The sequence below is a fragment of the Rattus norvegicus genome, chromosome 19, assembly GCF_036323735.1.
Source record: "Rattus norvegicus strain BN/NHsdMcwi chromosome 19, GRCr8, whole genome shotgun sequence".
Classification (NCBI taxonomy): domain Eukaryota; kingdom Metazoa; phylum Chordata; class Mammalia; order Rodentia; family Muridae; genus Rattus; species Rattus norvegicus.
Window position 1 is genome coordinate 70,094,417 of NC_086037.1, and position 26,977 is coordinate 70,121,393.

The 26,977-nt window shown below is 48.5% G+C and overlaps 1 protein-coding gene and 1 long non-coding RNA gene across 12 annotated transcripts in view; one reads left to right on the forward strand and one right to left on the reverse strand.

Annotated features, from left to right (window-relative positions):
• Disc1 (DISC1 scaffold protein) overlaps positions 1 to 26,554 on the forward strand; it is a 209,423-nt gene extending 182,869 nt beyond the window's left edge. For 3 of the 11 annotated variants that reach the window (XR_010060006.1, XR_010060007.1, XR_010060004.1), the window contains 2 exons: positions 13,626 to 22,720; positions 23,164 to 26,554. Coding sequence is in view for 6 of the 11 variants with exons in the window: in XM_063278076.1 (XP_063134146.1) it covers positions 13,626 to 13,742; positions 22,580 to 22,717 (255 nt within the window). In the remaining 5 variants the exon portion in view is untranslated. Of the gene's footprint in view, positions 1 to 13,625; positions 22,721 to 23,163 lie in introns of those variants that run through there. The other 8 variants (XM_063278076.1, XM_063278075.1, XM_063278077.1 and 5 more) reach the window with 6 other exon arrangements.
• LOC134483407 (uncharacterized) lies at positions 1,187 to 20,271 on the reverse strand. The gene is made up of 3 exons (XR_010060289.1): positions 20,145 to 20,271; positions 9,648 to 9,721; positions 1,187 to 2,385 (listed from the first exon to the last, which is right to left on the reverse strand). It is a non-coding gene; the product is annotated as an uncharacterized LOC134483407 (long non-coding RNA).
• Positions 26,555 to 26,977: the final 423 nt, after the last annotated feature.

The following is a 26,977-nucleotide window of genomic DNA, read 5'->3' on the forward strand; positions in this document are numbered from 1 at the left end:
AGTGTTATAACTTGGACAAGAATCGTCCCTCTGAAAGTTCACATGTTAGGGCTTGAACCTTAGCTGCTGCTGATATTTTGAGAAGCTGGGGGAAATACAGGAGGTGCAGCCTAGCCCTGGGTCATTGGGGGGTGGCCTTTGGTGGGCACATTGTCTCTCACCCCTTTTCGTTTTGCCTTCTCCTTCCTGATCGCTTTGCCTGTGAAATGTTCCCTTCATGATCTTGGTCCCCAGCACTCCTGGGGAGGGCTGGAACTTTTAGGTGGCTGAGCCTCTTTGAGGAAGTAGGTCACCGAGGACAAACATTTTGAGGTGTTGTGGCCAGGCCCTACTTCCTGTTCATTCTCTGTTCCCTAATTAGAGGTGCTATGTGACTAACCTGCTTCCTACTCCTTCAACCATGTCCTCCTCACCTACAGGAGCGAGAGGTACCAACTACCAACTGTGGTCCTGCACCAGCAGAGAAAGGGAACTGAGCCATAGGTGCCACCATTCATCCTGTTCTTTGCTTGTTGACTGTGGTTACAAAGTGACCACCTAACATAAGCCTGATGGGGTAGAAATCTCGGCCTGGCCCACATCCAGGACAGAGCACGTGGGGGTGGGCATGGGGGTGGGGAGAAAAGAGACAGGGACAAAGAGGGCAGAAGAGGAAGAGCAAGAGAGAGCAAGAGGGAGAGGAGGGGGCAAGTGGCACCCTTTACAGTCAGGCACAGCTGGCTGTTGCCGGGCAACTGTGGGCGGAGCAAACCTGGCAGTTGCCAGGTGGCTGTGGGGGTGGAGCTTAGACAGAATACCACCAATACCTGCCTCTGTGACCGCCTCATCATGAGGGACTGTAGCCCTGACCTGTGGTGTAGAACGAACCCTTTCTCCCTTTAGTTGCTTCTCCTAACATTTATCATAACAACACCCACGAAACTAAGACACAAGGTAAGAAGGCGAAAGGTCACCTGCTCTGCCATTCCAGGGCCATCAAGCTCTGCCCAGGGACAGGGTGCCAGGCAGCCAAGTATTGAAATCTTCTTATCAATGAGCCCAAACAAACCCTTGATCTCTTTACACAGCAAAGGACGGATGATGGATGCTTTGGCCACTGTGAGGGCAGGGACCAGAAAGTGGGGGAAAGTAGAGACGGAGCCCACAAAGATGTCCAGGATTCAGACCCCAGAGACCAGCATCAGAGTGCAGAGCTGACTTTAGTGTTTATTCTATGCGTTTATAGATAGCCTTTCAGCCAATTAGGGTATGTTTATGTATTCAAGGACAAATCGGGGTGCAACCTGTGTTGTTTAGTCAAATCTGACTTGCCTGTCCAGGAGCCTGTCAAGGAGAGTCCAATCCCCCATGGAGATCTCTGTGAAGACAGGAAAGCAGCCACAGCCCTGGCCTGGGTTCTTTGTCTTGTCTCACTCGTCTGCCGTGAGCCACTGTTGGGGTAGAGATCTCAGCTCGTATCCAGACTAGGCCAACATGGTTCCATGTGGAGAGGTTTAATGTAAGGATGAGACAAGGGAGAGGGACAAGAGAGGAGAGGAGAGGAGGGGGGAGAAGAGGAGGAGGAGGAAGAGGAGGAAGAAGAGGAGGAGGAGGAGAGAGGCTGGCCATGAGCATGTGGAGGGAAGTTGGGAGGGGAATGGGGAGAGAAGAGACAAAGGGGAAGAGGGGAAGAGCAAGAGAGCAAGAGAGTGATGAAGGGGCCAGCAGCCCCTTTTATAGTGCCAGGCACACCTGGCCAGGTAATGGTGGGGGTGGAGCTTAGACAGAATGCTAACAGTCACGTCATATCATACATTGTGTGCAGTGGGTCAGGACTCCTTAAGGAGTCATAGGAGCTTGTGGCGCCTTGATCTCCTCCCCATTTCTTCCTCTACCAGGTTCGTCTCCACATTCTCCACAGGTCAGAGCACTGAAAAGTCACAGTACAGAAAATTGATATGAAAAGTCGGAAGTTCATTGGTGAATGGCCTTGATTCGGTGGCTCTTAAAACTTTGGAACTAGTTTGTTGGCTGGATGGGGAAGAGTTTGGAAGTGTAGGTTAGAGAAGCTGAAAGCGGAGCCGAAAGACCGATGCTGGTGGAAATTCAGAAAACTGGGCCACATTCCTGAGTCTTGGATGGGGACGATGTCTCTCTTAGGAATTCTACATACATGTTACTTTCTGGGAAACTGTTTGTCCAAACCCAACAGCTAAACCAAATCCTTTCTCTCTCCAGTTAATTAAAACAAGGATTTTGGCCACAGCAATGAGAGGCCCCTTGCAGGTGCGGGTGCAGGTCCAGGTGCAGGTGCAGGTTCAGGTGCAGGTGCAGGTGCAGGTGCAGGTGGCAGGTGGCAGGTGTAGGTGCAGGTGCAGAGGACTGTGCTTGGACCACAGAGAGGACCTAAGAATAGCAACAAACAAGAATGTATCAATGCCATCTGCTCAGAGACCTCTTGAACCATCTCTGTTGTGTCCCTTCCCCTGTGTGGGACTCTGTCCACCTGCAGCAAGCCCCTGGAGCCTGTGAAAACACAGAATTTCACTTGCTAATCACTCACTGCAGCAAGTGGATCAAGGTCTTTTGAGGAGTCTCCCGAGTGAGTGACTTTTGAGGGCCCCTTCTTGCCCACACCTTACCTGTAAGCTATCATCCAATTTCCAGTTGTGGTGTCTTTAAAGTGGACAGAACCTAAAGTTAAGAGACCCTTGCAAAGCAGGCTCTAGGCTCCAGCTCCTTTCTCCCTCTCTTCAACACTGTTGTATCTTTCCAAGGTTTTCCATTAAAACAGTGTGCATAAGAACTTCTCTTTTTGCAATAACAGGGCACTGCTTTGTATGGTACATATGTAAATGGTATAATTAGGATTTTAAGTACAATTGGCATAAATAGGTTTAGAAATCATTCAACCAATAAGAATTCAAGCTCTCTGCCCTCCAGCCTGGCCGTGGCCTCTGGGTATGATGCAGGGAGCAGGTGGGTAAGGGAGGGCTTTCCTTCATAGCCAGTGAGAGGCTCCTTCCTGCTGGTCCTTTTCTGTTAATTAATGTCCCTGCCTGCTGCCAGTCTCCTTCACCTGCCCCAGGGAAGGAAGTTGGTTCCTCTGATCTGCCTGCTTCCTGTACTTTTGGAAAAACGTGAAATCACTCTCTGTGCTCCAGGGCCCAGGGTTGGGGCACCTGCTCTTCCTCCATTAATTAACCATAGCTCAATGCATCAGAGAAAACAAACCTCAGGGCTCCCGGAGTCTTCCACCATGGAGACTCTTTGCTAGCAAAGGCTGAGGAATAGACAGGCAGCAGAGTAGTCACGTCACCACAGGGTGACTTGCTCATACACCAGCAACACAGGCTTCACTAACAAACGCACACTGTTGCCCTCTGGCAGCTGAGAGGCTCTGCCCCTTCCACCCTGCAGAGCTTCCCATGACTGGAAATGGTCATATACTTCACCATCATCTTCATCATACCTAGGCCACATCTAGTTCCTAAACAGGTCCAGGGCAGGTAAAGACAGGATTTTCCTGGCTCCCAGAGGCTAGTTGTGAGCCAGGACAAACTATCCAGGTTAGAACAGGCAATAGGCCTGGTTGCATAGAGCAGGCATTTGCCATACATACATACATACATACATACATACATACATACATACAATACTCACATCTACATGCATGTACATACATGTGTACATATAAGTGTAGGTGCACATATGCCTATATACACACATGTATGTGTGCATACATGTACACACAACACCTATACATATATGTACACACTGTGTATATGTGTGTGCACATATGTACATGTGTGTATGTATGTGCACACATATACTACATATGTTTACATATATGTATGCATATATGTGTGTGTATATATACAGATATATACATGCATATGTATGTATGTGTGGCTAGATAGACACACACACACACACACACACACACACACACACATGCATTTGTCTTGCTATCCCTTCAATTTGATGCTGTTCTGTCTGTCTATACTGGTCCTCTCTTTCTCTATCCACCAGCTACTTCCTCTATTCCTCGCATTTATGGGGACCCTGCTCCTAACAAAGCAGGCCTCATCCCTATGACATAAGTCAGGGGCAGATTCTGACAAGGTGGAGCTACAGTATGAGAAAGAAACATGGACTTAACCCTGCTCCATCCGGGGGATATCGCATTGTCTCATGAGAGGCAGGCCCCACCATCAGTGCCATCGTCTCCCGGCAAGCTGCAGCTACCATGACTACAGGACAAAGCAGTGCTTGTTGGGATGGCAACATCCAGACTCCGGGAAAGGAGAGCCTTTGAAAAAGGTCGCTCTCAGGGTCTCACTGTCACACAGGTTTGTCTGTGTTACACTCAGAAGTTCACAGTTTAAGACTTGAAGCACACATGGGTGACAGGTGGCACTCAGTCCTGTTCTCCTAGGTCTGCCTCACTCTGCCAGTCGGAATAATCCTTGGCCACAGATGTCTTGGAACCTGTTCCCACGGCGGAGTCCCCAGCTGTGGTCTGTCTGCACTTTCTTTTTTTAGAAAAAATGTTTTAAAAGATTTATTTTTATTTGTATGTCTGTGTATGCCACACACATGGGGGGATCCACGGAAGCTAGAACGTGGCAGATCTCTGGAGCTGTAGCTAGAGGTGACTGTGAGCTGCTTCGTGTGAGTGCCCAACTCGGGTCTCTGGAAGAACAGTGAGTGCTGTTAACCACTGAGCCACCTCTCCAGCTCCTGTCTGCACTTCCATATACAAAGGAGCCCTGGCAGTTTGCTGCCTCCAGACTCTGAATCTTCACGCAGGGAAATTGTTCAGATACCATCTGATGATCTCATTTGCTGACTGACTTTCCTCAGAAGGTCCTATTGGACTCTGCTCTGCTCAAGCTTGGTTTTGTGCATTTTTAATTTGTGTGTCTATGTGTGTATGTGTCTATGTATGTGCATGTGTGTATGCATGTGCGTATATATGTATGTGCATGTATGAGTGTGTGTATATGTGTGTGTATATGTGTGTGCATATATATGTATATGCATATGTGTGTGTCTATGTGCATGTGTGTATATATGTATTATGTGTGTCTATGTGTATGAATGTATGAGTGTGTGTATATATGTGTGTGCATGTATATGTATATGCATATATATGTATGTGTCTATGTGCGTGTGTATATATGTGTATATGTGTGTACATGTATATGTATATGCACATGTGTGTATGCGTCTATGTATGTGCATGTGTATATATATGTGTTATGTGTGCATATGTGTATGCATGTATGCATGTGTGTATCCGTCTATGTGTGTGCATGTGTATATATATATGTGTTATGTGTGTATATGTGTATGCATGTATGCATGTGTGTATGCGTCTATGTGTGTGCATGTATATGTATATGCATATGTGTATATGTGTATATGTATGTGCATGTGTATGTGCATGTGTGTATATATGTGTTATGAGTGTGTATATGTGTGTGCATGATGTATATGTGTTTCTGTGTGTACATGTGTAAATGAGTGTTTGTATATATATGTGGTATGTGTGTATGTGTATTGTGTTTGTATGTGTCATGCATGTATATGTGTGTATATATGTGTGTGCATGTATGTATGCATATGTGTATGTATGTGTATATATGTGTGAGTATGTGTATATATGTGTGCATGTATGTATATGGGTGTATGTGTGTCTATATGTGCTCATGTGCATGTATTTAAATGTATGTATGTGTGTATGTAAATGTGTGTATGTATATGTGTCTGTGCAAAGGCTAGAGGTAACCTTTGTGTGCCATCCCTCAGGTACTGTATTTTGTTTCTTGAGAAAAGAGCATTGGCCTGGAACTGACCACACAGGCTAGACTGGTTGGTCAGTGAACCCTGAGGACCTTCGTGTCTCAACCTCCCCAGTGCTGGGATGTAGAGTGCACACCAGCACACCTGGCCTTTGACATGGGTTCTCTTTTACAAGGGCCCTCTTGCTTGTGCAGCCTTACTACCCACTGAGCCTGTCCTAGCTCCTGCTTTGCTTGACTTTGATGCCCAAGCCCAGCATGTTGAGGGGAAGCAGCCCTAACCTCCTGAATAATCCTGCCACACAAGAGGCAGTTTCCTAGGTCCTTCATGTGCACGGGGGCCAGGGGGGGCATTCTCACTGTGCAATTGGTCAGGCTTTTTCCCCTGCTAGGGAAGGTTTTGGTTCTGTTGAACACTAAATAAAACCGAACATGTTTGCTGTAAGCTTGCATCTCAAAGCCTGCTTTAAATGAGCATTGGGTACTTGAAGACAACTCGTGTCTTGCTCAGACCTAACGAGGTCCAAATGATTCAGATGCCTTCTGCCCCTACAGACATCTGGATGCTTTTAAAAGAGAAGCCCACCCACTCAGGGTGTGACCATAGTGAGGAATTAGATGAATATTTCTACTCCCCAGTATAAGAAAGGGGCACCCTTGGAGTCTTAATGTGTGTCTCTCTGCTTAGTGGAGTCTGCACAGTGACTGTAGCTTTCAGCACGGGTGTGGAAAGTGAAGCTTGTCACAGAATCTATTTCGCATAGATGTGAGAGATACTCTTTGTGTGTTGGGCGGGCATTTGTCTGAAGGAATGATTCCTTATGAAGACTGAATTTTTGAAGGGAAGATACAGACCATAGAGCATCCATGGAATGCATTTGCAAAGAAACTATTCTGGAAAATGGCCCAGAGGCTGTGACTGCACGAGTAAGCCAAGGAAAGGCGTTAGCCCATCCACTGAGCTCCTGCACGGTGGTAGTCCCATCTGGTTTACCTCAAGCTATAGGAGAGCTAATGAGACCTAGCAACAGAGCAGACATCTTGGGGGCTCAAATCGAATTTGAGGTTGTAACTGTAACTGTGTGTGTGTGTGTGTGTGTGTGTGTGTGTGTGTGTGTGTGTGTGTGTGTGTACTTGAGCAGTTCAGGGTTTTGGATAGTGTCACAGCCTGGCAACTCCTAAATGCTGATTGCTTGCCAACTACTGGAGAAGTCAACTCAGTTACCTGTCTTCCCTTGACTGTAGGAATGAGATTTTTTTTTTTTCGTTGAAAGGTGGTTATTTACAGAAACCTTATTACATGACTGAGGAAAATGGCAGGGCACAGTAAACAAGAAGGCAGCTCAGGCAGGAGGTTAGGTTCTTGCCCATCAACCCTCCAACACACACACACACACACACACACACACATGCATGCATAAACACACATACACACATGTATACACACACATACACACATACAACATACATACACACAAACACACACACATGCATACACACGTATACATGCACATACACACACATGCACAGGTACATACACACAGACACACACGAATGCATGTATGCATACGTCACATGATGTAGGTGTACAGGAAAAGGGATCTCCTGATTAAAGAATTACAAGGTAGGAAAAAAGTCATCCTGGAAAAGCTATCACATGGTACTGGAGAAATTGGGGTTCTTTCTTGGGGTTCTTAGTCTCATTAAAAAAATTAAGAACAGACACAAACAGGCTTGGGGATGGAGAATGCACTCAAATGAAAGCTTACGGACAATTGGTTAGTATTTAGAAGGGAAACCCCAGGGCAGGTAAGCTGTAAATCTTGTAGGGAGGAGAATGGAGATGAGACGTAAGCATAGACATGGTGGGGTTAGCCATAAGTCAGGCAGAACGACTTTAGGGCAAGAGAAGGAAGCCTAAAGCATTAGTTAGGGGATTTTAAAGCATATGTAGACCTTGGCCAGCAACCACAAGAAAAAGGCAGAGGAAAGGCAAAAATAGCTTGGCTGGGAAAGGTTCAGGGGCCCAGTGGGACCTCAAGGGTGCTGCACAAGGGGACCGGAATTCTAGGGGAAAAAAAGTATATTATCTCGAGGTGAGCCCACCTTCCACAGGGTGGATGCCTTCCAGATTCCTCAAGTGAGGTGAGCCCACCTTCCATGGGGTGGCCACCAGCCAGGTCCTTGACCTGTCACAGGATTAGACCTAAGTGGAGACAAGGACCCATCCCTGACTGCAGACACTTTGCAGGGCTTTCGGGGAGCCACCTGAAGTGAGCTTAAATAAGGCATGGAGACTTCTATGTAGTTTAAAGCTTCTGGCCTTTAGATGGGGAAGTCTCTCAGGTCACTTCTAATTTATCCTAACTCTTCTGGCCTGTGTCCCCTGCTCTTGGCCTGTGTCCCCTGCATGTGGCCTGTGTCCCCTGATCCTGGCCTGTGTCCCCTGATCCTGGCCTGTGTCCCCTGATCCTGGCCTGTGTCTCCTGCATGTGGATAACTCTTTATCTCCCTGCTCCACTCTGGTCATCTCCCTTTCTTGCTTCTCTTTTGTCTCCTCCGAGTCTTTGCCTCTGTTTGGATCCCTCTGGCATCTGTGCCTGCCTGGATGTTCCACCCCATATTTCCTGCCCCAGCCATTGGCTGTCAGCTCTTTATTATAACCAATCAGCAGTAAGACAATACCTGGTCCATCTCTTTGGTTGCCTAAGGCATTGAAAGCTGCCTGACCTTCATCTTTTGGACAGGAGTAGAAGGACGAGCATTTTCCAAATAGCAGACTGGTGGTGGGCCATAGAAACGACCATACCAAAATCCTGCCTGCACTCAGCTCTCTGCTGGCACAGAATTAACAATTGAAAATACGGGGGTGGGGGAGGGGCAGAAGGCAAAAAAAAATTGAAAATACAGAGGCACACCTTAATACAATGTAAGGAAAGTTCACCCCAATATTGAGACAGATTCTATTTTTAACACATATGCACATGTATGTATCGATGTGCATGTATGTGTGTTCATAAAATGCTGTTTTGGTCATTTAAGGCTAGCAGCTATCTCAGAGGCATGGGGATCACCCTGACAGGTTATTCTGGGCTGCACTGAGGTGTGAGCAGGCATTTGGTGTTTGGAAGAGACTTCTCCCTCTGGCTCTGCTCACCATCTTGAGAGCATGGTCCAGCTAGTCCAGTCTAAGACACAGCAACTCTTCTTCAAGGCTTTCTGCATTTGCTTATATTCTGCTGCTGTCACCGAGTGCCTAAGGCTGGATACTTTATAAAGAAGAGAGGTATTTTTAGTTCACAGTGAGTCTAAAAGTTCAGGGTCAGGCAGCCCCATTGTTTGGCCTCTGGTGAGGGACCCTGTGGCTCTATGACACCCTAAGTGGTATTACATCACTCAGAGCGAATCACAGGGTGATACAGGAAGCCAGAGAGTCTCAGGCTTGCTTTCCATAGCAGTCTCCCAGCAGCAGAGTAACATCAGACACTAGCACTAATCCCTTCTCAGGGATTAGTTATCTGCCACACAGGTTACAGAATACTGCCTCACTGGGGACTAAGTCTTTCCCACAAGGGCCTTACAGGAATAAAGCAAATCTAACACTTAGCACCCAGGAGAAGAAGAGCATTGGCTGGGAGGGGCTGCCTTTGAGGGACCCAGCGGGGTCAGCTTCTGGGGCTGTAGAGATGTCAGGATGCTGGTCTGGTGCAGCCTGGTGGGGGGAGGGGAAGGTGGATCATCAGCGTTTGTGTGGACAGGGTTTCCTGATGAAAGCATTTCAGGAAGAGGGGTCATGAGGGTTTAAGAACAGGAGTGTGGGCCAAGCCAGGATGGGAAGAGCTGGGCCATGAGGCTGTTTACCGTCTGTGGATTCTTGTTCATTCTGACCCACAGGGAAAACCAGTCACCCTCTGGGTAGATGACAGTCGGAGCATCTACAAAAGAAAAAAAAATAACAATTTGAATTGCTGAAAAGATTTGCTCAAGGGGCAAATTATAGGAGGGCTTGCAGGATCGTTTTTCTCAAAGACACGTTGATACAACCCCACACTAAATTATCTTCGGAACTGTTGATCCTGAGAAAGTCCAACTCTGTCAAGAATTCTAAGAGGGGACGGTGTGTGTGTGTGTGTGTGTGTGTGTGTGTGTGTGTGTGTGTGTGTGTGTGTATGTGTGTGTGTGAGATAATTTTTAATTATCAAGGGGGTAGGGGGCATTATGATAATTTTAATTATCAAACGTACAGTTTTTCTTTGTGTCTGACTCATTACAGACTTTGCAAGGGTACTGGGCCCGCTTCTGGTGATGTAGACTTTGGCCCTGGAGGGAGTGCCCACCTCTCCCTTCCTAGGAGCTGACCCCCTAGGAATGCAGAGTAGGCTCTGTGTTACCCTGAGGTGGAATGGGAGAGACCAGTCTTGGTGCCTAGATCATTTGATTCTTTAAGATGTTTTCCTTAGAGGATAAGAGATGATAGATAGCTCCTGAGACCCTGGAACACACTGTCCTGGGAGTGAGAACTCTCAGGGGAGGCCGGGGAGGCCCTCAGAACCTCTGTCTGGGCCAGCTATCTGTTGACACCTAGCTCGTGCCTCAGGCAGTACCATCCCAGGTGGGACCTCCAGTCAACACATGCATCTTATAATTCTCCATTTTGACTTACACAGGACTTTTAGTGTTTCTGGGTGTTTTCTTGAAGGACAGCTAACTTACTTGAAAAGAAAGTCTCCTTTATTTTAAGGGAAGGAGACTGAAGTCTTCGTGGCTTCTGTCTCTTTTATTCCTAACTATTGATGAATTCTTCAGGACAGAAAGAAATGCATCCAAGGAGAAGCTAGTGTTGCAGTTCTCAACAAAGCCTCTTCCTTCCTGCTAGGACAGCTCCTCTCCTGCAGTGGGACAAAGTGGGTGGAGCTGGGAGTGGCGGGGTGGGGTGGGGAGCTGGGGCAACAGCCTGAGGGAATGAGCATGGAGTTACAGTTAGAGTTACCACACTCTCCCAAGTGAGCAACACACACACACACACCAAATACACACACACAACACACATACACACACAAAACACACCTAGAGATGACTCTCTCTCCTCTCTCTCTTTCTTTCTCCCTCTCTCTCATACACACACACACACACACACACACACACACACACACACACACACACACACATACACCACACACATGTATATTCAGATGCTTTCATTGCATGAGATTCTCCAGTATTTATAGTTTCCATTAAATACTGTTCTATTAAAGAAATGTCAGTCGCTGGGCATATAAACTATGAAGTGTTCCAGAGTAAATGAATAGAGAAAAATGTCAAGGCATGTATCTGGATTTGACTGGTATTCCTGGGATGTCAAGGCATGTATCTGGATTTGACTTGTATTCCTAAGTTCTGATGATAACACACCATGCATGATAGATAATGTCTAAGGACCTGGAACAGCACCACCAGGCCTGAGCACTTTGATATCATGGGTAGATGTTAGTAGTAAGATTAACCTTTATTCTCCTGCTACAATTATAGTCTCTGAGTCTTACTGCCTCTGTCTGCTAATCTATGTCTAGTCCTGGAAGCTTCTAGCTTCTGTACGATCTAATCTAGGCCTAGAATGTTGTCAGCCTCTGAGACTTGATGCTGAACAAGCTCACCCCTTCCTAGTTCTTTCTCATCTCTGGCTGGCTGGTCTAACTCGCCTGTTCTGGATCAAACTCCTCTCCAAGCTGACTGATCCAGTCTGGCTTCTCTCTCTCAGTCTCCCCTGAATTGCTCTGCATGGCCTCATACTAACTCTGTCACTCTGTTCTAATCTTCTGACTCCCTCTCCTTCTCTGGCTCTCTTTGTCTTCACCTGTGTCTAGCTTGTTCTCTCTGCAACCTGTCTCTGTAAAACTCTCCTGGTAGAACTGCCCCCCCTCCCCCGCTCTCTGTGCTGTCCCTTAAGTGGCTTCCCTTTCCCCCTCTCTTCTCCTGAGAGCTGGGCATATCCTATTCTGTCAGATCTTTCTCTGAGTTGTCACGTTTTCTGCCACTCAACTAGACATAATCTTCAAACATGGGCATTTCTTTCTACAAACTAGCTCTGCCATCATGGTTTGGGATTAGAGGTGTGTACTAAGGGCATGTCTGTATTCTATTTCAGCCAGAGGATTAAAAGTGTGTGCTAAGGCTGAGGCATACCACAACTAGAAACAAACTTTTTGTTGTTGTTGTTGTTCTTGTTGTTTTGTTTTCAGTAAATGACACAATCTAGGGCTTCACAGAGTGATCGAATACCCTGCAATCAGTTGCAGTTTTCGTAGTAGCCTGCCCATTTAATCTGAATGTCGAACCTTAATTCCCATGTAAAATTCTTTCAGTTGGCTCTCTAAGTCTTTCACACTTAGCTGGGAGAGCATCATCTTCATATTGTGTCTCTAATTCTAAGCCATTTCTTCCTTATTTTCTCCTTTTTACTTGGATCCTCTAGTCTCCTGCTTTCTTGACCTTGTTAATTACTTTTAAGACTCTGTGGCCTCCTGTAGCCCAAGTGCTGCTTGGGGACCTCTGGGGTGAATGACAGGCCAGTGTCCCTCATGTGAATGAGTTCACAGCTCACAGAACTCATGTCTGAGCAGACGCTCCACAAGGTAGGTTTGCTTGGGGCCTTGAAGGAAGGGTGGGGTTTAGAGGAAGACAGAAGAACATGTACCCTCTGGAACAACAGGGAGAGAAGGCGATGGCCCAGGTTATTTGTGGGGGGAGAATCTGGAGGGACAACTGAAATGCAGCTTAGACCAGCAGGTGCCACAGCAACCTTTAGAATCTACCATGGAGCAGTTCTGTGCAAAGAAGTGACCTAGAGGTGACACTTGGTCATGTATGGGACGCGCTGAGGTGACACCTGCTCCTGTGGGATGTGCTATGAAAGGGAAATACTATAGGACTCAGGGGCTTCAAGAGTTCCCTATTTGTTCATTGAACCACACTTCTTACATACCTGATGACCTGTGGGAAACTGGCACCATGCCAGACACCATCACTTCTGCCCTAATTGGGTGTGGTGGCACATGCTTGTAATCTCTGAGCTGGGGACACAGAGATTGATGAGTCCCCAGGGTTCTCTTGATAGCGAGCCCAATCAGTGAGGTCCAGACCAATGAGAGACACTGTCTCCTCAAACAACAAACAAACAAACAACCCAAGGTAGACGGCACCAGAAGAATGATGGCTGAGGTTGTCCTCTGGCGTCCACACACATGGACACATGCAGGTATGCGTACCCCCACGTGCAAATATACCTCTACACACATGAACATGCACACGCTCACACACGTACAAGAATGAATGAATACATGTAAGTAAATGAATAAACAAATAAATAAATCTCCTTCAGAGTCTGGCTGTCAGGGGTCCCATCTGGTCTTGAGTGCCCTGTTAAATTCCGGTGCCCTTAAAGAAACATCCCTCTGTCCTTTTCTGCGAGCCCAACCTTCCTGGTGACACCTCTGCCTAGTTTGTTACCATTCCTACCCTGTTGTGAATTGTCTGAAAATTCGGCTGGAAAACTCAGGCTCCCTTGGACAAATCCGTCTAGGGATCCTCCATGCTAAAGTCAGGCTTTGAACAGACCAGGAAAGGCAGGGACCTGCAGGGACCTGTGTGCACACAGCTTATCCTTCAGTTACGACTCGAGCTTGGCTTCTGTGCTCTCGAGAGCGACCTCCCAGAGAAGTGGTATCTCCTTCGGGTTTCCCACTAAGGCACAGAAGGCAGCCGGAGAGCCGTCCACGCATTCTAACGGTACACATAGCATCCTGTAGCTGACCCACGCTTCTTCTCTCATTCTCTGACCAGGAATCTCATGTCGTTTTTGCTGAAGTTGGAGACAAATGCGAAGCCATAGGCATGAGGCTCCTGCACCTGGAAGACCAGCTTCTCGGCGCCATGCACGGTCACGATGAAGCTCTCTTTCATATCCTTTCCATGTTTCAGGGCTTGCTTTGCAAAACAGCAAGTCCAAAAGCGCGTAGCGCTTTCCCACGCCCCAGCAGATGGAGGCGACTTGATGATGTAGTTCAGTACATCTTGGATCTGTTAGCCATGGAGTCCGTACAGGTGCACGGGGAGACCAAGGCAAAGTGGAAGCTTTGGCGGGGCGTGAAGATGGGTTTGTGTGGCATAGACGAACAATCAGAAACAATGGAGTTTTCCTGGCTCACCTCCTTAAGGTCCTTTTCAATACCAAGAGTTCCAAAGCCATCTTTGAAGTCCTTTGTCCTGCCTTCTGCATGTCCTAGACAGTGGGCTATAAAAACTAACACCATTGCAGGTACCTTCTTTCTGATATGGAACACATACTCACGGTTAGGTTTCACAGAGTCCTCCTCGGTTCTGGTAATCATATTTTCTTGCGCCAAACTCGGTATCTTAGTGCCACATGACAGACACCTACATCAAAGTGACACACGGGCTCACTTGTATGTGCAACAGGAAGCACACGTCCTTGGCGCCGTGTGTGTGTGTGTGTGTGTGTGTGTGTGTGTGTGTGTGTGCGCGCGCGCGCACGTGTGTGCCGCTTGTCCCTGGGGAGCTCTGTGGAAGAACATGGATGGGTTCTTTTTAGTTTTATTTCTAGTGGCTATAATAGAACACCCTGACCAAAATCAACATAGGGGAGAGAAGGTTTATCTGGTCCATACTTCCTGCACAAATTTCATCACTGTGGGGGGAACTCAAGGTAGGACCTCAAGTGGTTAGTCTAGTTGAGTCAGCTCTCATCCACAGTCAAGAGCTGAGGGAAGCAAATGCTGCCATGCTGCCTGCTTGCTCAGTCAGCTGGCTTCCTCCTCTCTCGTACAGCTCAGGCTCTAGCCTAGGGAAAGGTGCCTCCCACAGTGGGCTGGGTCCTCCTGTTCCAATTAACAATCAAGACGGTCCTCTACAGACCAACCTGACGTAGACAGTTCTTCAACTGAGGCTCCCTTCTCAGTGATTCTAGGTGTCGGCAACGGGTCAGTTAAAAAGTCAACCATTACAGGAACACAGGTGGGGAGGGGTTACTTACCCGCCCTGAATCCCCTCAGGTTGTTGTAAAACTATAAAAATAAAAAAAGTATTGTTGTCTTTTACCTCGCTAGGTCCTGCACTGCGGTGCCCCAAGATATCAACTAGATATCTTGGCGGAAACACATCCCAACTCCTCGGTGGCCCAGTGTCTCCTGCCACTGCATACTTTCCTACACTCAAACCCTCCCATAAAAGAACACACAACACAATAATCTTAGATCCAGTTTGATAAGATATAATTGCCCACTTAAACATATGAAGCCCAGTGCCATCCATCCCTTAAGAACATCGATAACAACCTGTAAATACACAGAGCGAGATCTTTACTTCAGCCTCCATTGTCCTGCCACAGCTTCTCCCTCTCCCTCTCTCCTCTCTCTCCGTTCCAGTCTCCTCCTCTTCCTTCAGACTTTTCTCCCGCCCATCCTTCCTTCTCATCCAATGACAGACCTCTTCCTATCTTGTACCCGCCTCACCTGTGACATCATCCCACACCCTCAGGTGTTCACTCACAAGTGGCTTGCTGAAAGCTGCAGTCACCTATTTGTCTGTTATGCCCTGTCAGGTAGCCTGGCTTTTAAATATTTGTGGGAGATTTAGGCGTTTTGGTCTTCGCCTCTCATTGTCTGACTCTTTAGAGCATCGGTTCCTGTTTTACTTTCATGCATATGTTGAAGTAGCTTTGAACAGCCAGAGGTCGGTCCCCCTCAGAGGAGATCTGACTAGCGGCTAACAATGGCGTCAGCATATCTCGCGGTAACTTTACATCTTCCCTTGCTGATTACTTCGCGGGCTGTTCCTTGATGTCCCTTGAATAACTTCTGCCACCACTTCCACGATTTGTTCGCTTCTGTTTGTTTTTAAATTCGGTTCTGCACAGTGACCTTCCTCTTCCAAGTCCAGGATGCAACCTGCAGTTGGCCCAGGAGGCAGGAGGAGGAGGTAGCGTGTCAGTAGATCACACGGACTTGAGCTCTTGTAGGGGACATGGTGTCTATGAAATAGGACAGTGGTCATTGCCAGGTAATGACACAGAGCCAAAGACTGTGGTGGTGGTGGGGGTTTGTCCCAGGTCTGCTGGGGTGAGGAGGGCTTGGGACAGCTGAGTTGGGCGTGGCTCGTGAACCAGGTCATGGTTGGGAGGGCATGGCACCTGACGATGTCATCTAGGGTGAGGTGTGCTTCATGCATCTTTAGTGACCCAGGAAGTAAGGATCTCGGGTCAGAAGTAGGTGCTGTTAGACCAGGATTAGGACCCTTGGGACCTGTCTTAGGGTTTTACTGCTGTGAACAGACACCATGACCAAGGCAATTCTTTTAAGGACATTTAATTGGGGCTGGCTTCTGGCTTACAGGTTCACAGGTTCAGTCCATTATCATCAAGGTGGGAGCATAGCAGCGTCCAGGCAGGCCTGGTGCAGGAGGAGCTGAGGGTTCAACATCTTCATCTGTCAGCCTCTAAGAGGAGACTGACTTCCAGGCAGCTAAAATGAGGGTCTTAAAGGCCAGGCCCACAGTGACACACCCACTCCAACAAGACCACACCTACCCCAACAAGGCCACACCTACTCCAAGGCCACACCTCCCAATAGTGTCACTCCCTGGGCCAAGCATATACAAGGCCCATCTTTAATGACCCGCTTGCACCAGTCAGGAGCCATCTCTTAAAAAAGGTTTTAGAACCGTACCAAACAGCACTACCCACTGAGAACAAATGTTCAAGCCCTTGAGCCTGTCCAGGACATTCCAAACTATGCCACCAGGAGCAGAAACTACTGGGTTGGGCACTAAGTCATCCCCCTCCTTAGATAACATCTATACCACAACACACATTTATCCCAGCTTTCCTGTGAAATCCAGGCCGTGTTCTGTGTCACCGAGCGAGAACAACACACAGAGTGTGTCTTTAATCTGAAGTAGCGCTTGGATCTGAGTATTACAATGGGCCCAAGACAGGGAGCTGTGTTCACAGTGCTCCGTGGGGTCCCATAACAAACAAAAGCTGTTGTTTCACATTAGAATTTATCAAGGCATCCGAAGAGGCTGCCGGAATCCCCCCAGCCAAGCTCTGGCTGGTGTGTGTTTTCGTTTGTGATCAAAGGCACAATGCTGAGTGCGAGCGGCTGAGAGAAAAAGCTCGCAACTAAACACGGAAGAGCAGCGCGGGGAGGGTGGCGTCTCACTTGATTCTATTAAGCGCGCTGCCAGGACCCACTGCGCATGTGTAGCAGATGATTCCGGTTTTTCGGTCCAAGTCCACGCTGGAATGTGCTGACGTAAACCCACGGGGGACACCTTTCTGGAGGACTTGAGTCCCAGATGCTGCGGCTGCCCATTCTTCCCCGGGGTAGGCCCTTATCGTAAGCCTCACGCCTGCAGGAGCAAAGCAGGTGGCGTACCAGCGTGCCATACCCAGAGGGGCGGGCTGGGCTCAGGCAATATGGCGGCGGCTTCTAAACCTTCTGAACAGTTCTTGCACAGCCTGTGGGTGTCAGAGCTACAGCAGCCTGCTGGGTGGGAGAGGAAGGCTGGGTTGGCAGATCTGAGGATGGAGGAGAACAGGCTGCTTTGTCCCTCCCCTGGCAGGCTTCCTGAGTTCCAGGCATTGTGAACGACCCAAACCACCAGCCGAGGTGACCCCCTTGGTTAACTGGGAGAGCAGGCGGTGGGGAGGGGAGCGTGGTGCCTCTGGGGAGAGGACAGGGCTGTGACTTCACACTAGGCATGCTGGGGACCCATGAACAGTGCCTGAACCTCAAGTTTGATTTCACAGGTTCTGGATTCTAATTAGCAGCTCCATTTAAGTCCCCCTCCCCCCTTGAGTCTGTGTAACTGTTCCTTCACGCCCAGAATCCTTCCATTGGAACGCTTTTAGGCCCGGTGAATTGTTAAGCAGGATTTTCCCAACTCCTTTCTTTCTCCTTTGACTTCCGTAGCTCACTCTAGGGGGAAAGGAAGCACATCATATCCTGGCATCTTGCAGAGCCCCGGGCAGTAGTGCCAGCCTCTGCTGAGTCATGGATGAGCAAGGACCAGGCTGATTCTATTTGCGTGGTATTTGCAGCCCCGTCCAGAAGCCTCTTGGGAGCCTATTCTCTCTACTCATTGGGAATGTGCAGTGCCCGGTTGATTCGTCTTGCTAGTCTTGATGGCATGCAGAGACTAAATGTATCCAGGCTCATGAATAAACTCCACAGCCCCAAAGGGCTCCTGTCTGGTTCCACTTTCCAGTGTGTAGCCCGAAGAGGACAAGGTAGCAGAGCTGAGGGGCGACTGCCCTGTCTCTTTGGAAATGCTCTTTTGCTTCTAAAACCAAAGAGCAGGGAGGACATCTATGAAGATCTCCAGTGATTTATAGCGGGAGAGTAGAGAGACAAACAGGCTGCTCTCTGAGGCACCGTCGTGCTCAGCCGATGGAGGGCGGCAGCCATGTGCTTCCTTCTCCCTTCTGCCGAGGTTTGGGTAGGAAAAGTTAGAGCAGACGATGTGTGCAGAGCGGGGCGACCCTGCTGTCCGTGGGACACAGTGTGAACTTAGCATGAGGTTGGTGACACAGTCTCTCTGTGCACGTCCCTTTGTCACCAGTGGAAAGGTGTTGGGTCAGGTGTCTTCAGGTCCTTGGTGTCTTCCTCAAAGCATCGAAATTAGTAGGTACAGGTTTGCAGAAGTAGCAAGAATGCTTTCTTCACGGAAAGACGAAAGCACAGGCCTGAAAAGGGGTGTTCCAGAATGACAGCAGACATTGCAAGTGTGGGGACACAAGAACCCTGACGGTCTCAGGGTTCCTTTCATGGGGATTGAGAGGGGGAATTGGGTTTGTGTGATTCTCTATTTTAGCTGACATGATTTAAGTTATACGTCAGTCTCTCTCATCTCTTCTCACAATGCATCTGATGTCAATCTTACGCACGGCAGATTACTCACAGGCCTACAGTGGAAAATAGGGGATTCTCCTGAAAGTGCACTCTGAGGACACAGTTTGCTTTACTGTACACGTGGGCCCAAGTGCAGGCCTCTAGCCTCGACCTCAGCCCATTTCCCATTACGTTTCTCTTGTGGGGCTTTGTAGCTTCTCCTTTACTGAGTCTAAAGTCGAATCCTCACACTCAGCTTAGCGTTCAACCCTGTAAGGCTGACCTGAGCTAAGTGGCAAGAGACCAAGAGACGTCTCCAAGCAAAACAACCTTTGAGTCCTACCCCTTCCTCTCCACCCCCACACCATCCTGGAGGCTTCTCTCTGCACTGGCAGCCTGCTTTCTCAATTCTTTGCTCAGATCTGTTATCAGGGAGATATTCTCAGCACCTTTCCCCATTAGCATCCTCTGTCTTTCTCACCCTCACAGCCGTGGCCCTGAGCCCCTCATTAGTCTCTCTGTCCCTTCAGGGATCATCTGCAGGGCAGCCAGACCACTCAGCTAAGTCTCCAGGACCGCCATCTCTCTGGAACTCTCAGCATGGCCAACACGCCATCCACATGACTATGTTGGCTCTCTGCTCCCTATCAGGTGTTTAGACCCCACCTAGAACCAATTCTGGGCTGTGGGAGGTGAAGGGGGACACCCGATACCCAGTAGAGGCAAGGCCACAGCCAGTCTTAAAAGAGAGAAGAAAAGAGAGACTTCCTTTCTGCGTATTCCGTTCTCCGAAGCATAGCATGAGCCGCAGTTGTGAGGTTTTTTTCTGACATGCACATGGATTTAAGCGTGACGTGCGTGCGTGCTTGGGCATCTGAGAAGCATGGGAAACAAGTATCTATCTTCCAGGGCCACTGTCTGGAAGATCACCATGGTGTCCTCCTGAAATAGTTTTCTAGCCATGAACGGCTTATCTCTAGAATATTTCTTCCAAAATGGTTTCATAGAACTGCTCTGTAACTGACTGACCCCCCATCCAGTTTCATGTTTTATTCTGGACTTTTCCATTTCAGCACACATCAACTGTTTTACACAACACACACACACACACACACACTCACACACTCACACACACTGACACATATACTCACACACACACAAACATACACACTTGTTCACACACATACAACACATACACATATACTCACACACACACACAAACACACTCACACACTTGCTCACACTCATACAACATACACACACAGCAAACACACGCACACACTCACGCACACTCACACTCACACACTCACACACAGAGTGAAGGTGTGAACTTTTGTAAATATAAGCATGGTGTTTTAAAAGACTTGGTTTTTGTTTTTAAGTGTGTGTGTGTGTGTGTGTGTGTCTGTGTGGGGGGATGTATTGGTATGTGCACATGAGTCCAGGTACCTACCTGCAGAGGTCAGATAGGGCGTCGAATCCCTGGATCTGCAGTTCCATGTGACTCCAGGATGTGTGCGCTGAGAACTAAACTGGGGCGTCTTCTGCAAGATCTCTGCAAATTCTCTCTTGAATTGCAAATTCTGCAAATGCTCTCAGCTGCTTCGACATCTCTCCAGCCCCTATGAATGTGATTTTAATTGTATTAGTGGTGCTTATGCCAAAGGCTTTGTAAATGATGTTTTCAGGCATTGTGCTGGGAAACAAGCCATAAACCTCATGGTGCCTTACAAAAGGCTTGCACGCTCGCTCTCTCCCCCCCCCCTTCTCTCTTACACACACACAAACGTGCACACATATACACATACACACACACAAACATATGCTCACGTGTACATACACATACACACACACACACACACACACACACAAGCAACCTTAGGTCCTGCTCTGTGACCACACTGTGAGAGTCTATATCTTACAGACGGGACAATTAAGTGCACATGATGTAATTTTCCCAGCTTCCCAGGGGACTTGCATTCTTAGATCCCATCTTACTGACTTCGGTGCCATAATGGAAATTATGATGTGTGAAACCGATGTGTTAATTTAATTTTATAATTTGGTCTTTTCCTCTGGTGACTTGTCTCTGTCTTTAGCCTTTTTTAGTTTGCTCTGTGGTCCCAGAAGTTTCTGAGTGTCACTTTTTGGCTTCATAACACATTCCCTGTAAGACCCCGTCATCACTTGGCAGAGTCTAAGGTGCTGTGTGAGACCAGACCAGTGTCAAAGGTAATCGGAGCCCAGGACGCCATCAGGACCACTGTGTACTCAGCTTGCCCCTTGCAAAAGACCAGACCTGTGACAAGTCACAGCTTGGTGTTCACTCTGGGACGCAATCTTGGCTTGCGCGAAGTCACATGACTCCTTCTGTTCCCCCCAAGAGATCGGTAGATCTTTCCAGAGGTCTGGAGGAATAGAGGGAAAAAAAAAAACTTTCTACAACAAAACTCAAAGGCTGGTCACTGGAGCCTTTCCTCTCTTGCTCTACCCATACTGCCCTTGCTCCCCTCAGGTTCCAGCAAAGGTGGCGGACATCCTGGGAGTGCATGTACATGACATGCAGGGTGAAATTGGGTGAAACTTCCAGAAGATAAATAGTACCGGAACTTTCCAGGGTGAATTGGCACATCTGTTTAGGAAAGACTCCTTTGCACAATTCCTAAAATTCCCTGGAGTTCTTTATTCTAAGAAGATTAGGAGAATTTTTATTATTTTAGTTAGACCCCACAGGCGTGGCTTGCTTTGAACCCTGTGTTGAAATTAAGCCTGAAGAGAACAGCATTGCGGTGTGGGTGACCTGTGGCTTGTTTGGTCTCTGCCCTCTCCCCAAATTCAGTTTCCTCCATGTCTGGTTTCATGGGGGCTTCCTCTATGTCTGAACCCATGGCGTCTTGACTTCAACTGAGGTAAGCATAGTGAGGCGCTATTAACGCGTTTCTCCTTTCCCGCTCTCTCTACTGGATGAGGGTGTCTTCCTTTGCTGTCTCAACCCAACTCTTGGCGTTTTGACAGGATGCCCCAAAGGAGGAGACAGGGGATCTGGTTATATGGGAACAGAAAGGGTTGCTTAAGTGTTTCGCCTGAGTGTCTAGAGAAGCAATTTCTTGGGAGCTCTTATCTGTCCTGTGTTATCACTTGCTGAGCTCTTGGTGGCTGTTTTCCACCAAGAAAACAAGGAAACCACATTACAGATTAGGAAACTAGTAGCCCATGTATACAAGAAGAAACAAATCTACTGACCCAGACAGGGGAAGAGCCTTTTATTCTACACCACAGCCGGAACCCAGGGTGGGGCAGATTCCAAAGTTACCCACTCAGAAGAAACAGAGCTTTAAAGAGCTTTGTACAGGGACTGGAGGGACTGTCACGAGCAGAGAGCCACAGTCCCCGACGCTGAGCCGGCTGGAGCATAATGTCAGGGATACGCACAGTTGACATTGAGGGTCCCTCTTACGGTGGTCCCAGGTGCTAGGTTTCCTGAGGAGACTCTGATCTCAGCACCTTCCCTTTCCAGTCAGAGCACTTGGATGGAGACCGAGGAGCTGGCTCTGTGGCCACACTGTCACGCCTCACTGAGAGTCGGTGCGATGGCTTGGACATCTATTTCAGGCTGGCAGCTGCGTCTCTCTTCAGAGTTTTAAAACCGAAATTTGAAAGCTAATAACCTTGGACCTGGCACAAGTCATGATGGTTTCTTTTTCTTTTTTTTTTTAAGGAAATATAAAATTCACATCAATATTTAATCACTAGGGTTCGGAAGAGCGTGGAGCTGCGATTCGATGTCAGTGTCCACCTGCTCCCCGAAGGCTGGCTTGCTCTCTCACAGGCCCAGTAGGGGCTGTGGGGAGCTGGGCCCCCTCCTTGCATGCTCCTTAACAATGTCTACAGTCTCTCCAGGGGGAGCTCCAGATGGTTAAGGAAACACTACAGACCATGTTCCTGCAGCTCCAGCCAGCAAAGGAGGCAGGAGGAGAGGCCTCAGCTTCCTATTCGACAGCTGGTGCTCAGGAAGCCGAGGACTGAGGTGTGAGTGTAGAGTGGGACTTGGGGGGTGGGGGGTGGGCCGCATGGCGTCAGGGTGGAGTGGGGGGCTGGGACGGAGATAGGCCACATGTTGTCGGTCTAGAGTTGGGGAGATGGAAATGGACCACCACATCAGCAGTATTTACTCCGGCACAGCCACTCCCCTGCATCCGCACACGCGGATGGACCAATGCTACAACACAGAGCCTTGCTGCACTCGGGTGGGAAAGGGTCCTCGGCTTTACCACAGACCGAGATGGGAAGTGACTTAATACGCACCTCCCGTCGTCATCAGAGGTTCCTGTCCCGTGTCATGATGGGAGCATCTAGCAGAGGAGCCGATGATTGTCACTCCATCCTGGACCCCACTAGACAAATTCGCCCAACCGGGTGATCTCCCCTGGGAGCTGTCTCTTTACTTACTTCCATTTTTGCTTCTGCTGCAGCTCTGTCTTTCTCCGTTCGAAACCAAACCTGAGAAGGCCACTGCACCTGCCGGCGTCTCTCTACAGGCACTGGAACACCAGGACTCCACAAACCTCAGAGTCTGTGCAGGTCCTTAGCTCCCCAGGCTGCTTCCTCTAGGGGCTCTGCTCAGTCTCAGGAGACGTCTACAGGGTGCCTCAGTCTTTATGTTCTCCAGCAATGGCTGCAGCTCAGAACCACCATCACCACCACCACCATCACCAGCAGTGTCTGCTACGTCAGGTCATTTTGAGATTCCAGCCAGTGAGGTGGGAGGTGTGAATGTGGGGAGAGGCATGGACGCAGGAGGAGACAAAGGACACCCGTGAGCCTCTCCAGTTCCCGTTTTGTCTCCGGGGAATTACAGCGTGGAGCCTAAAGAGCAGTGTCTATTCCCTGAGGCAATGTGGACTCAGGCAGCTCACAGCTCCATAATGGTGTGTGGCAGCTTCCTGTGAATTGCTCCTTGGGCTCAGCCGAGACTCCTGCAGAGGCAGCTGTGGGCGGTTTGTTCAAGCAGGCAGAAGAGATGAGCTAAGAGAGGGCATCAGGTAGTTTCTGGTTGCTGTGAAAAACTACCTGGCAAAAACAACTTGGTAGGAAGGAAGGGAGGGAGGGAGGGACGGAAGGAAGGAGGAATGAAGAACAGAAAGAAGGAAGGAAGGAAGGATAGAAGGAGGGTAGGTGGGTTTCCTTGGGCTCCTCGTTTGAGGCTGCAGTCTATCACAGTAGGGAATGCATGGTGGCAGGACCATGAGGCAGTTGTTCACACCGTGTCCTCAGACAGGAAGCAAAGAGATCAACGCCACTTTAATCTCTTCCCCCCTCTATTCGGTACAAAGTCTCAGCCCGTGTGATGCCACAGCCCGCATTTACAGTGGGTTTCCCTCGGTCACGTGTCTTTGGAAACACCCTTTTGGACATACTTGGAGTTTTGCCTTCTAGGTGACTCTGAGCCCAGTAAAGTTGATAATAATGATGAATGACCACAGGAGGGTACCTCAGAGACGTAAGTCTATATGGTAAGACCTGGCCTCATAACTCCTGCTTGGGAGTCAACTCAGCCAGCCGCCCTGTGAGAGGGCTGGTACGATAAAGTCCACCAGCTTCCATCTAACCCAACATTCCCAAGCCTAATGGACTTCAGATCTCTTCCTGTGAAGCTACTGGCCCCTTCAGTCTTGGGGGACATTATGCTGTACCCTCTGGGATGACTCCAGTGACCTGTATTTTGGAGACCAAGCCCAGCCTTCTCCCACTGAGCTCAGCATAGCCTGACCTCTCTAAGGTGCTCTACTCGAGTTTGTACCTATGGAGATAGACACACTCTTGCCTCCCTCTGGGTCCACGGGTCCAGCTTTAACCTTTCCTCATCACCCTTCCATTTCGGGGAGGCTCCTGGTGGTTCTCCAAGCCCTCTGTGCTGACGATCACTTTGCCCTCATTGAAGAGAAGCCTGCTCCCTGACTTCGGTGTTATCTGAACAATTTTGAGGACACATTTTGTATATTTGAATAAGAAGTATGTTTACTTTGTTTCCAGATATTTTGATAATGAAACAAATTCGTGAATCATTTATAATTGTGCCCCTAAAGGTTTGGTGGATCAATCACATGGCACCTGGAGCCCCCAAATCCTCGGTGTGATTTTAGTGGAGCAAACTTGATATCAGGATCACCCCCTGTTGGCAAGAACCTTCCTGACTCTGACACCTTCCAAGCATGAGTCACCTGACTGTCACTACCAGCCTGTGCATTTTATGTTATTCTGACACCACTGTAGCTCTCTGTGAGGTCATGAAGCATTTAAAAGCTTAAGGAGATGAGAAATCCGTGAGGGTTCAGGGGAGGGACAACTGAGTGCCCAGTTGGTTGAATGGCATTTCAATCATAAGTCGTCCCACATCTCCTGGCATTCTCTGGGCTTAAAGTGCCATCAGGATTAACTGTTGAAGGCTGGTGTCTCCTGGGACCTCGTAACCATCTCATGACAACCTTCCTCTCATTAGCCACTTGGACCCTAGGAGATCCAGGACTTGTGGATCCCCAACTATAGGACAGGACAGGTTTTTACATGGCCACATAAAAATGCCCCAGAGAGGTTGGTGCCTGAATTTAGACTCTTAGGAGAGGACCAAGCCCCCAGCAAAGGTATGTGTTAAAAGGGGGACACAACATCAATCTTGTCTATGACGACAGTGCACACGTTTCACCTTATAAATACGCTCTATTCCCCTTATCCATTCATATGTTGATGGGCTGATTTCATAATCCGGCTGTCACTGTGATGTGTCACTGTGACTTCTGCAAGGGAGGAACCTGGGGGGCGGGAGGGGCAGCGGCTCCATGAGCATCCTCATTATCTCATTATTGCCAGGTCTAGCTCCTGAAGCTTTACAGCATTGATCAATCAATCCCTGAATCAGGTTAATATGTCACAATTGATTCTAGTCCTGCCTGGTGATGAGGCCGCCTCCCACCCCAGGAATGCTTGTGGATGGGCACCACGCTGAGCCCTTCAACTGTCTTGGCAATCATACCTCTCTGCCTGAGGAGAGTGTTGCACAAATGGTGTTCACAGGCCTCAGGCTTTGGGATGGCCGAGTCCTCTTCCTAAGACTCAGAGTTGGTTTGAATGACGGTCATGGGGAATCCTGACCCCCCCACGGGCAGCTGTTCCTAACCAGTGTCCTTTCTAAAGTGCCTTCAACACCCTCTTTGCGTTTTGAGCTATGAAACTCATCCACCAGCTAAAACCCATGACTGCCTCATGAATTCTGCCTGAGAGCAGCGAGCCACTGAACTTGGGGTCCCCTCACCCCCCCCCAGCAAACCATACTATGTAGCCTAGGCTCTGGTTGGCTATAGAAACCCCAAACTCTATCCACTGCCCTGGCCCAGCCTTTCCCAGTCACCCAAAGATCATTCCAGGGGCGCCACTCACAGCCTCCTACTGGGTGGGTTTTCTGGAAACTTTCAATGTAACTGGTGTTTTCTCAGAACGTATTTGTTTGCTATGGGCAACATGAGCAACATGTACATGTGTGTCCAGGTCCATGTGCTGCGGTTAACAGCAACCACGTACATGTTGGTCAGCGCCCTCTTGTGTACATAGCTGACCTTTAATCTTAACGCCACCACTTTATTTGATCTTCGATTTTGTCGTGTAAGTTATTGCTTGATTAAGCTCTGTATGAAATGAAAACTGATACCCAGACCATGGTGCTCCCTGGGGTTATTTAGTATTCTGGAGGGGAGATGACAGAAGGAGGTCAGATTGGCTCATTTCACCAATCTGTGGCAAGATAATTAAATAGCTGTGTGTTTGCTTAGACCGACCGGAGTCCTTGCAATAAAGTTACATTGTAAAATCGCCCTGGTGTTTATTTAGATGCCCACAAACCAGAAAAAAAACCGTCCCCAAGACAGGGTGAGACACCCACAGTCATCTAGCTTACTCTGAGCAAGTCAGTTACGATTTATTATTTACAGAGATTATATATAATATATGCACACAAAAATGAATTTTCACAGAGCTGTGACAGTGCATTTCGTTTGTTTGAGACACAGTCTCATGTCTCCCAGGCTGGCTTTGAATTCATTATGTACCGGAGGACGACCTTGAACTTCTGGTCCTCTGGCCTCTTTCTGCAGAGTACTAGAGTCACAGGTGTGCACCAGCACTCTCGGGCTTCACATGGGGCTGGGGTGGACCCTAGGGCTTCTCACGTGCTCAGTAAGCACTCCGCCCACCCTCGGAGCTGCGCTCTATCCCTGCTGGCATAGTTTTCACTTC